Source organism: Grammomys surdaster, unplaced genomic scaffold (genome assembly GCF_004785775.1).
Source record: "Grammomys surdaster isolate TR1022 unplaced genomic scaffold, NIH_TR_1.0 262, whole genome shotgun sequence".
Classification (NCBI taxonomy): Eukaryota; Metazoa; Chordata; class Mammalia; order Rodentia; family Muridae; genus Grammomys; species Grammomys surdaster.
In genome coordinates this window covers 2,819,673-2,831,580 of record NW_021604703.1, presented here as the reverse complement: position 1 = coordinate 2,831,580, position 11,908 = coordinate 2,819,673, and the positions used below count along the sequence as shown (strand labels likewise).

At 47.8% G+C, this 11,908-nt stretch overlaps 1 protein-coding gene across 1 annotated transcript in view; it reads left to right on the top strand.

The window, feature by feature from the left end:
* Septin8 (septin 8) overlaps window positions 1–8,766 on the top strand; it is a 26,630-nt gene extending 17,864 nt beyond the window's left edge. Inside the window, exon 9 of the mRNA XM_028775900.1 lies at window positions 7,897–8,766. Within this exon, the coding sequence (XP_028631733.1) occupies window positions 7,897–8,059 (163 nt within the window). The 3' untranslated portion in view covers window positions 8,060–8,766. The remainder of the gene's footprint in view (window positions 1–7,896) is intronic.
* Window positions 8,767–11,908: the final 3,142 nt, after the last annotated feature.

The window sequence follows — 11,908 nt, the reverse complement described above, 5'->3', positions numbered from 1 at the left end:
CCCCTCTCCACCTCTCTTCTCCTCTCTCTCTCTTTCTCTCACCTGTCCTGCCTCAAACTTAGAGTGCTTCTTATTGGGGCAGACAAAGCACTCAGGACGAGATGTACATGGGGGTTCCCAAGGTTTGCTATCTGCTTTGGGACAAGTGTTCCCCCCTTTTGTAGTCTTGCCCATCCCGATGCCTGGCAGCCCACCTGTTCCTAGGAAGGACCCCAGGCCCAGCTCCCCTCAGCCAGGAGAATTTTATAGTTGCTCTTGGTTTGCTGAGTGTGGAGGTTGAGGTGCAACCACTGTGGGCTTCCAGCTGGCAGCTCTGAGATGCCCCCCCTTTCTTGGGGGAACAGAGGACACAGTCTGTACACTCAAATGGCTTTGTCCTGCTCCCGGCCAGCTTGGTTCAAGCTATCTTGTGAAAGTAGAGGTTGGCAGTCAGTGTCCCCAAATAAGAAACTGGGAGAAGCCCCAGGGCCAGGTAGGTGTGGTGGCACATGCCTGTTCGCAGGCATCTGTACCTCTGGAGCTAGCGTTGGGGCTTAGGTTTAGGACTCCCTCTTGCACTGGTCCACTGGGATAGGGTGGGCCAGGCATGTATTTGGGGAGTGGATGCTTTTCATGGCCGTTTAGGTAAATGACTTTGGTTGGTTTGTACTCATTCATTAAATTTTAATCAATTTTTGCGAAATTACTTCCCAATCAGATTTTGACCCTCAGCCCGGGACGCCACAAACTGAAGCGAGTTCCCTGCTTTGCTCATCACAAATGCCAAACTGACTGCTCTTTCCCAGTGCCCAGTGCTGTCTTTTGCTTCTGTTTGATTTGGTCTGCGTATCTTTTAATGTGTCTGTTTTGTTTTGTTTGTTTTATTTTTATTTTTCAGTTAAAGCACGCACAGATTTACATGTCAAGAGCGGACTTTAGGCTTTCATGTGTTACACTGCTTGAGTTACACCTTGTGACCCTTCTCCCATAACATGGTGTGAGGATGGACTGGGAGCCGGTACAGACTCCAGTGTTCACAGCCTTGCCTTGTCCCCACCTGCTGGCCTCAGGCCACCTGGGCCTGGCCAGCTACCCTTCTCTATGCAAATGTGTCAAAGCCATGAATGCTGGAATCCAAAACTGACAAGGTTTATTTTTTCCAGAGCCGGTGGCTGGTCTTCCATTTACAGTGTCACTATTCCTTGACGGAGCAGTTATGTGCCGCTCTGGTGTGGCCCCAGCCTGTGATGCTAGGCCTAATTGTTCATCATCAAGCCAGCGACTCATGTGGTGCCTGCCCTAGGCGTGGCCTGCGGTCTGGTAGATACATGCTGCAGAATTCGCCTGGTTCCTCTTTATTTTAATTTTTCTAACCTAGAGCTTAATTTCAATAACTTTTTCAACAGTTCTAAATTTTCATTTTGGCACCAGTACAAAAAGAAATAATATCTATCTCTCCCATTATTTTCATAAGTAACACAGATTCCCTGATTTTTTTTTAAACTAAAAAGATCCCTAAACCTTCTTACATAGAGAGCACCCCTATAATATATAGGGAGAGGTGGGAAATAAAGTTCCTATTCTGCCAGTGTTTGGGACTTCTTTATGGACAGAAGTGGGCCCCGAACGAGACCACGCCCAGCGTTTTTACTGTGATTGTAAATGGAACAGCAGCCCCAGACCCTTGTCTCTGCCCTAGAGGTGCTACCTGTGACAGGGACCAAGTGCATGTGTGTTCAGTGTTTGACTCCAAAATAGCCGCCTACTCCCAACCAGTGTGCTTAGTGGGGAGAAGGCTGTCACGTCAAGGTCATTGCTACTTCTTTCCTGGCTGAGTCACAGGGCAGGGAAATAAAGGTGTCTGAAGTATTATGACAATTTGAGAGGGAAAGAGAGAGAGGAAAAACAAAATGCTAGAGAGTAAGACCATCCCCTCCAGCTATACCTCCCAGGTGCACACTTTTAAGAAAGTGGACACTGGGTGTGATGGTACAGTCCTGTAGTGCAGCACTTGGGAGGTAGGAAGCCAGAGGCCAGCCTACACATCGAGGTAGAGGCCTGCTTGGACTATTTGAGACCCTGTCTCAAAAACAAAATGAAAACAAGATAAGTGCTAACAGCCATTTTGCTCTGTTCCTGGTGGTTTGCAAGCCTCGGGTTGAGGATGGGGGTGAAGATTAATGTCCTTCTTAGTGTTGGTACAGCACCAGCCTGGGCTCTGGCCCCCCAACCCCCCCCCAAAAGATACCCTTCATTCTGAAGAGCTGATCACCCAGTGGGCCCCTCACTGAGACCCAGAGGGGGCCACACTGGTTTGTCCTCACCCCCATGCCCCCCTTTATGCGGGGCCTGCTTCACCTCTCCCGGGACCAGTCTGGCTCCTTCTGATATGGTATTTTTTTCAGAATGAGCTGGAGGGGTGGTTGTGAGTTCTCTGAGGCACAACTTTCCAGAGGCCAATGGTACCTGTGAGAAGTACCTCACAGGAGGAGAATTAAGATTTGTTGATGCTCTGAGGAAAAATCCTCCATGACCAGGGTGGATTCTGGCTGCAAGGCTGGACACTTGAACTATTTACAAAGACAGTTTTAAGAATATAAAATTAGGTTAAGGGCCCTGGAAGTTTCTTGAGCGTCACAGCTAGTCCGCCTCTGGTCATGGCGGAACTGATGCTGGACTTTGGTATCTGAGGCAGAGGCGAACTGCAGGCCAGTGGCTCCTCTTAGGGAAATTATATATGTATTCACTTAGGTCAAAGCCTGACCTTCAGAGTAACCTCTCCTAGCCAATATATTCCAGAGACTAGGATAACCCAGAGGATCCACTGGCTGTATAAAAGACAGGATTACAGGCTCATAGACTCTGAAGCCAGCAAATTCTACCACCATGCCCTGCAGCCCACCGAACACGGGCATAACATGTAAGGCTCTTATGCTTAGTGCCCACCTTTGGCCTAAAGCTTGCCAGCAATCCCTGGGGAAACTGGACGAGCATTTTCTAGGATCTAAGTTCCCCCCACCCATGGGTCCCATCAGCCATGGCAAGCTCTTCCCCTGTGTGAAATTTTGTTATCTTTATTTAGCTGAGGTTAAATTAATCTTTGTTGTGCAAGAAAAACATGAAGCTTGCCCCTTGAGGGATGTGACCCATGTACAGCTGGGATTTATGCCTGTTTTTCCCGTCATCTATTGGCTTCAGGAGGACTGCCATAGGATCCCATTGACATTTACTGTTATGTCTTTGGTCGTTTTATTTTGTGGTAGAATCACCATGCAAGTTATGGTCTAAACCTGTACTTTCCAGAGGGGGAAGATGCTGTTGATAATCCTGTCAGCTCCTTAGGCACTTAGGAGGCTGAGGCAGGAGAATCAAAAATTCAAGGCCATAGTGAGCCACTTAGCAAGACCCCATATATGCTGGGCATGACTCATGGCTAGAGAATGTATCTAGCAGACTAGGGACCAAGTTCTCTCCCTAGCACTAAGAAAAGAAAACCAAGTCAACAGCCATCAAGCAGATATATCCCAGGCCAACCAGGATGTGTGTTCTCCCTTGTGCTGGGTGGCATGAATTCTGGCATCCTGTGACTGTGCAGCCTGACCCCGCATATGTTCCTGTATGTTTGTGTGGACTCCCCTTGTTTGGGGCTCATACTGGGTAAGAGGCCCAGGACAGCCAGCTTGCTTGTCTCTGTACGTTCCCATGCATTTCTAAAACCACTCCAGCTGTTAATCCGTTTACTCCTCCATCCATGGACTTGTTTCTGTTCCTTTCCATCCACTTTGTACTCATTTGTTTTCATTAAATTTTGCATTTATTTTGAGTTTTTTATGGTGTCATTTTTGGGCAGTAGCTTTTCTGCTTGAGTCTCTTGAGCCTATTAATATCCTGTGGCTGTGGCAGTATGCAGCCTACTTCCGCTGTGACCTTTGTGGAGGCATACCTGCAAGAATTCCATTTCCTAGTGAATCCTGTTGCAGGGACCTGTGAATGCTTGTGGGCTGGAGCAGTCACAGAGAGAAACTGCAGTCTGTGGCTCTTGAGTTACAAGGTCCAAGACTGAGAGGAGGCGTGCACTGCCCCCCCCCCCCCAGGAGTTTACAGCTTTATTAAGGAAGCTTGGCTTGAGATAGCTCACTGTGTGTTCTCAGCTCTGTCATGTGCTCTAACATCTGTAAGCCTCACCATCCTGTGGTTAGATACTATTGCTGCCCCCAGTTTATAGGGGAAGCTCCAGAGAGGTTTCATGATTACCTAAGGCAACACTGGAAGCAATGGGAAGAGCTTGGGACCTGAATATTGATTATCTGTGTCCTTAATTCCTGAGCTAAAGCTTGGCATCCTGGCAGGATTGAGGGAGAAGAGTGGCAGTGTGGTCATTGTTAAAATCCAATGTGATGGTGTGGGCTGAGGGCCTGCGATGGTTTTGTGGAGGGTGGGAAGCCTGGGAGACAGGGCTGGTGTTGGAAAGATCATGCTACCTCTGGGCTATCTTACATCTCCATTTCCTGTGGCCCCAGGCCTTCACTAACCCCTGGGCCTTCCAAGTGGAGACAGAAGGAAAATGGATTGTGTTTATATTAACCAACTGTAGGCATTCCCAGTTGTATGTTGGAGTGAAATGAGTTAGTCAACAAAAACTGAGGCAAGGAGAGCAGACCCCAGCCTCTGATACAGTCTTGGTCTTCTAACGATGCACAGTGATATGTTGGCTTTGGAAGTGGTAGCTGCCCAAGAGGAATCATTTCATTGGTAGCCAGGTGGCAGTGGCACGCACCTTTAATTCCAGCACTCAGTAGGCAGGGGGATCTCTGTGAGAGATCAGTATGATCTACAGAGTTAGTTCCAGGCCAGCCAGGACTACCTAGAGAAAGCCTGTCTTGAAAAAAACAAAATAAAGCAAAGAGGTTTTTTGTTTGTTTGTAGACATACAGAGCAACAGGCCATATCCTTACTCTGGTACGGGGCTCTCAGGACTGCCCTCTGCTTGAGAGTAAGATCAGCTTGGGGACAGGTTATAGCTAGAGCCCCCTGGCTCACAGGTTGATGTGCTATGTAGCAGACACCCAATTGCCACAGGGTGTCCATACTGGTGTAATCCCAGATACACAGTGTCCACTCCCAGATGTTGTCCTCTGGATGAAACAGACAGCAAGCCTACCTTTGCAGCTCCCTCCTCTCGTCCCCTAGGGCCTACCTGGTAGATGGCTATTGACAAGATCCAAGGGCTAGGGTTCCAGGTATATATGACTCTAGTGAGACACGCAGAGTTCCATTAGTGGGAATTAGGTCTCCAACAGCACTTAAAAGCATCCAGAACATGTTTACAGAAACCCCCAATAGCCAGGTGGAACGCCATGTGCCCTCAACCCCAGTATTCCAAAGGCTGAAGCAGGAGGATTTTAGGTTTGAGGTCAGCCTGGGCTGCAATGATACTTGGGCTCGGAAATAATAATAACAACAACAATAATAGTAATAATAAAAAAATAAGGGCTGGTGAAATGGCTCATTAGGTAGAGGGAGCTTGCTGCTAAGCTTGCCAATCTGAGTTTGATCCCTGAGACCCATGTTGTGGAAGGAGAAGAACTAATTCCCACAAACTGCCCTCTGACCTCCACATATATACACATACAAACAAATAAATTGGGGAGGGGTGCTCATAAGCAAAATCAAAGAAACTATAAAATGGTACCCTGGCTTCACAATGTGGCCTTTCTGGTTCCCAACCACGGTGAGCATCTGGCAACAGACTATACCCAACCCCCAACCCTACCCCCATGGCTTAGCACATTCATAAAAGAACTGTTCACAGTGACAAAGCTTCACAGACCACCTCTAGATTTATGGCCTAGTCATTCAAGCCCCTAACTTGGAGACTGACACCGCTCCAGCTGGCATCTTGGACAGCTGGGCTCCACAGCGTTGAGAATGACAGTAGCATAGCTTCAGAGAGGCAGCTGGCTTCTTCCCTGGCATCCTCCAAGTCTCCTCCTCCTCCTGGCAGCATGACAGTCAGGGCAAGCTGGCCTCAGCGCGTATTCAGCCACTCCAGCCTTCAAATCCCTTCCATACATGTCACAGGAGCATCCTTAGCATGAAGTCCTCTGCATGTGGCAACTGTGGGGCTTCAGAGTCCACAGGAAATGCACTACTCTCTGATCTGGACCACCACACTGAGACCCTTGGGTCCGGAGAGACTCCATCCTTTAGAGGGAGCAGGGTAGCTGGGACAGAAGTGCTGCTCCAGGCTGGGCAGTGGTGGCGCACGCCTTTAATCCCAGCACTTGGGAGGCAGAGGCAGGTGGATTTCTGAGTTCCAGGCCAGCCTGGTCTACAGAGTGAGTTCCAGGACAGCCAGGGCTACACAGAGAAACCCTGTCTCGAAAAACCAGGAAAAAAAAAAAAAAAAAAGGGCTGCTCCAATGTTTGGAACAAGTCTAAGAATCTGAAATGACTTGGCCAGGCCTGGCAGGTAGAACAGCAAGAATTGGTCTGTCAGGGAGCCAGGCACACATCTTTAATCCAAGAACTAGGCATGCAGAGGCAGGTGGATCTCTGCTAGTTCTGAGCCATAGTGAGAGCCTGTCTCAAAACAAACAAACAAACAAACAAAAGCCCTGTGCTTCAGGCTGAGGAGGGTTCACCGTAGCTCCAAGGGGCTAGGAACAGCTCTTGCTGAGGAAGGAAAGAGTAAGAGTATAGCCTTTTACCTGGCTTCCTGGTCCCCAGGGACAGGGACGAAAGGCAGGGTCACAGCTTCAGGCCACCTTACCTCTTTGGTCCTGATCTCTCCTAACTTTCTTCTGAGGACTGAAGAACTTCACCAGAGGCTCTTCTAGAGCAGTGGCTCTCAACTTGTGGGTCACAACCCTTTGCAGGGGGGTGGGGAATCAACAGACCCTGCCACGGGGATTACATATTTGATATCCTGTATACCAGATACTTATATTAGGTTCATAACAGTAGTAGAATTGCAGTTATAGAGTAGCAACAAAAAATGTTATGGTTGGCGGGGGGTGGGGTGGGGGGGGAAGGGAGGTGTCACCACACCATGAGGAACTATATCAAAGGGTCACAGCATTAGGAAGGTTGAGGACCACTGCTGTGGAGCCTTCTCCCAGTCTCATTATGAGACTCAAAGCCAAAGAATCTATCAGCATCCAAGCATGGTGGGTTCCCACAGGTCCCGGGGGCCTCGAGATGGTAGCAGAGAGGCTGGCTGGCTGGTGAAACAGAAGTGGTGCAGGAAGGTCACCACAAACTTCTCAGCCATGGCTTTACAAGTGCCACTCAGCCACCGTATTGCTCAGCATTGATATGTGCCAACACAGAGTGGTAACCTTGAAACAGAATCGTCTCAGACACAGAAGTGGGCAGCCAAGAGCCAGCATGATAACATCAGACATTATGAGCACGGTACAACTATCCTACTTCATACCATTAACGCTTCCAACTTCCAACCTCAATAACTATCATTACTCTACCATCTCATCCTAATCTGTCCCGAGGGCTGCTGACACGTCATCCCCCACCCTCTGCCTGTCACCACACACTCCTGTAGAAGGAAAGTCTATAATCTTTCATTTATTATTACATAATTCATTGTAATCCCCAACATTTAAGTTTCCTAGTCCTCTGCCCATTCCCAATTCTCGTGGCTAATGGACTGTCTGTATTCTTGTTCTTCACCGCCCAAAATCCTTCCCCATGAGTTCAAGGTCTGCCACCCCCGGGGAACACAGAGCATGACCACATACAGAAAGCATGGCCTGCAGTTAGTCTCTTGCCACAGCCGTCATGCTCCAAACATCTTCTGGAGTTCATAAAGGAACAAGAAGGGTCCTGGGTACCCCTTGCAGCACAGAACATGTCAGCCAGAAGGGCCGAGTTGATGTCTACCTGTCCTTTCTTTAGCAGATCAGATATAGGAGCACAGCAGTCTGGCATGAGTCTCTCCAACTCTAAGGTGATGATGACCAAAGCAAATGTGGAACCCTTGAACTGCAGCAGCTGGTGGCCTGCCATCCAGTGCTGCAGCTGCCTGGTCAGGGACGCGACGTGGAGGGAAGGATTCCTCTGAGGCCACAGTTCCGCCACACGGGGCCAGCTCCGGACCATCAGGGCGTGGAACTGGAGACCATGGTTTTTAATGTTAGGACAGAGGCCCCTCTCCACCTAGTTTTCACATATCAACAACCAAAAGTGCAAACAGTTTCCGATTCCCATCAGGGAGCATCCAGTGTGGCCCAACCCTTTTCATTCCCAGATATGTCTGATTTGTGACATGGTACTCTAAAGCGTATAGATGGCCATGTTTGGAATCTGAGAAATGCGAATCTACTATTAAAGGGATCAGGGAAGTTACCTGTGACCGCTTGACCTGAGAAGAAACCAGGAGCTTTGTCAACAGCACCAGTTTTCCAAAATGAAACTACCCGTAGTGATTTAACCTTCATGCTTCATAACAGACCAAAACACCATGACATTTCCTCATTTGCATAATTTTGCCTTACTAACAAGCACATCCTGAAAGACGCCCCCCACCCCCCAACTAAAACCAACACGAACCGATACCTGATATTTTTTAAGTGCCAGATCAGGGCGGTCTACCGCCTCAGTAAGGATTGTGTGTAGATGAATCATGACAGCTAAGTGAATGTGTGTAAACTGTAGTAAAGGCAGACAGATATTTATATACAATATTCATAGAATGGAAAGCTAAATATTTTTGCAGTGTGTACCTAAGAGAGAAACTGACCATAATAGTGCCGTTCAAATGTCTTTGTCAAGTGAGCTCTGTGTCCTTTAGACCTGAGAGTCTGGTGGAATGGTGTGGGGTATAAAGATAACATTCTTCTTCCACTCTTCTGTATGTTGTGAGCCTTTGTGGATCACCTCGCCGTGGTGCATGTGCAAGGACGTGTTGCACGCCTGTGCCTTGCCTTTTCCGTCTTGTAAACAGCTGTTCCAAAGGCACAGACGAGTCTCAGGGAGACTCTGTAAACTCATGCTCATTAGAATCAAGAAACCCAGTCACATTCCCACGTGGAGGTCCTAATGGAGTCTGTCCAGAATAGCCAACCCCATCCTCAGCAGCTCATTTGGGGTACAGCTAGAGCCACAACGCTTTATGAAGTCTTTTACACGTGGAATTGACTGTAAAATAAATAAATAAATAAATAAATAAATAAGGCCAAAGCCTTACATCATGTCACAGTAGCTTTTGTTTTCTTAGCCGTGGGGACTGGGGCATCCACAAACAGTAGATTTGTCTTCTAGCGGCCTACCACCGAAAAGACTCCTGGAAGAAAAACCAAACCACACCCTGGCTGTTTGGCAAGTCTCTAGGAAGTGGTGATGCTGTGATGTACATCACATGGATCCCCTTTTCGAACGGTCTCGAGACCCCGCTGCCTGGCAGCTCAGACTCATAGGTGCTCCAGAGGTTAGTCTAGGGCATGTGTGTTCAGCTGCAAGAGCTCACCGCAATGTTCCTCAGAGCTGTGGGTTTTGCTCACGCCTCCTCCCAATCCCAGTATGGCTACTTGGAGAAAGAATAGAGATGCCTTCCAGCTTCCTGGGCATGTATTTGACAAACTGCCCGTGGCCTTCACAGCCCTGCGGCTTCATATCTTCCCTCAATCTTATTTTCCCTTTGGTGAGTGTGTGTGTGTGTGTATGAGTGTATGTGTGTGTGTATATGTATGTGTGTGTGTATATGTATGTCTGTGTGTGTGTATATGTATGTGTGTATGCATAAGCGCATGTGTGTATATGTGTGTATGTGTATATATGTACATGTGTGTGGTGTGCATATGTATGTATGACTGTGTCTATGTGTCTATGTGTGTATGTGTGCAGATGTGTGCGTATGTATATGTGTGTGAATGTGCATGTGTGTACATGCATGTGGAAGTCAGAGGATACCCTTGGATCTCATTCTTTTTTTGTTTGTTTGTTTGTTTGTTTTTTGTTTTTTTTCGAGACAGGGTTTCTCTGTGTAGCCTTGGCTGTCCTGGAACTCACTCTGTAGACCAGGCTAGCCTCGAACTCTCAAACTCAGAAATCCGCCTGCCTCTGCCTCCCAAGTGCTGGGATTAAAGGTGTGCGCCACCACCGCCCAGCTGTGGATGTCATCCTTTAGGCATCGACCACCTTTTGTTTTTTAAGACAGGGTCTTTCATCTCTTCCTGGCCTGGAACTTGCCAAGTAGTGAGGCTAGCTGGCCAGCAGTCCCTAGTGATTCCAGCACGCAGAGCTTTCTTTTAAAACATGGGTCCTGGTCATCCACCTTGGGTCCTCAGATCACAGCAAACACTTTACCAACAGATCCTTAGCCCCACCCACTTCCTTCAGCCTTTATTGAAGATGGTTCAGCTCTGAGAAAACTCCGCTTCTGTCAGGTATGGCGATTGATTCCCAACACTGGGAAGGAGGATCAGGAGTTCAAGGTCAACTTTGGCTCTCTAGTGAATTTGAGTCTAGCCTGGTTATACAAGGTTCTGTCTCTGAAAGTCAAAACCAAAACCAAACCAAAAGCAAAACAACTCTGCTTTATTCTTAGAAGCCTTTGCAAACTTCCAAATGCCAAGGGCATTAATGATTTAGTCCTACATTTTTAGAGAAACAAATATTACTATAACCTCTAAAGGTACTTATTTTAAAGCTCATTCGCTTGAGGTTTTGTTTGGCAAAAAGAAATTTCAGAGGGCACAAAGTGTATCTCTAAAAAGGATTTTTAAAATTTGTGTGTGTGTGTATGTGTGTGTGTGTGTGCGCTCGCACACACACATGAGTGCAGGTGCCCCAGGGAGCCAGAGGAGGGCGACAGATCCCCTTCAACTGGAGTTAGATTTTTTTTTGTGAGCTTCCATGTGTCCTCTGGGAAGAAAACACAGATCTTCTGCAAGAACAGAATGTGTTCTTAACCACTGAGCCGTCTCTCCAGCCCACAAATTATATTGTAATAAACATTTATATTGAAGGTTTGGAACTGGACACACAAGCCATATTTTCCTTCCTTGGGGACTTCCTTGTCCAGTGTCTTGGGAAGGCATTGGAGAGATGGCCAGAGTGTCTCTACCCTCAAAGTGGAAGGGGTCAGAGGACAGGGTAAAGATCTGGGAAGCTGACTGGGAAACCATCTCCTGACAGAAAGCCACAGTAAAACTTGGATGGCCACACTAACTCTCTCCCATCAGAGCTTCTGCTCTTCTCAGGTCTCCTGCTACCCTCCAAGAAGGGTCTCAGAGTCACTAAGTAGCAAGTTCATGGGCACAACCAAGTCAAGTTTCTGGGAGGAGACTTGAAGCCACTTGTCCCAGTGACTGTCACCATCCCACAGAAGCCTCCCTATCTTTACTAAAACTGTAGGAAGACAGTGAAAAGGAAGATAGCCAAGTTGAATATGGCCAGCAAGGAACACCTGGGAAAGATGCTTCAGCGGTAAAGAGTGCACATTGCTCTTTCAGAGCACCAGAGTTTAGTTGCTGGTGCTCATAGGGGGTGGTTCAGTTGCCTTGAACTCGAAGCTCCTAGGGGATCCAACATTTCTGGCCTATATGGGCACTTACACTTAAATATGCACAAACTCACACTCAGACACACATCCGCATTATTTAACACACACATTTAAGTGGGCCCGAAAGAAAAATGGAAGCTGTTCTTAGCTTTAGGAACCTGGGGAGGACTTCCTGCAAGGTGTGGCATATCTCGACTTGTTGGGAAAAGAATCAAAGAGGGGAGCACCAAGTTTGGAGGTAGTTTTGGTCCAGCAGTGGCAGGGACCTCCTGATTAAGGTGACCAAAGGGACTTTAAGATCTGAAACCTGGATGTAATTAAGCGGCCTTTGGTGGCCCGTTCTAAGGCAGAAACTCCTGCTAGCTATGTGAGGGAAACCACATCCAGTAGCTCAGGGTCTGAGTACCA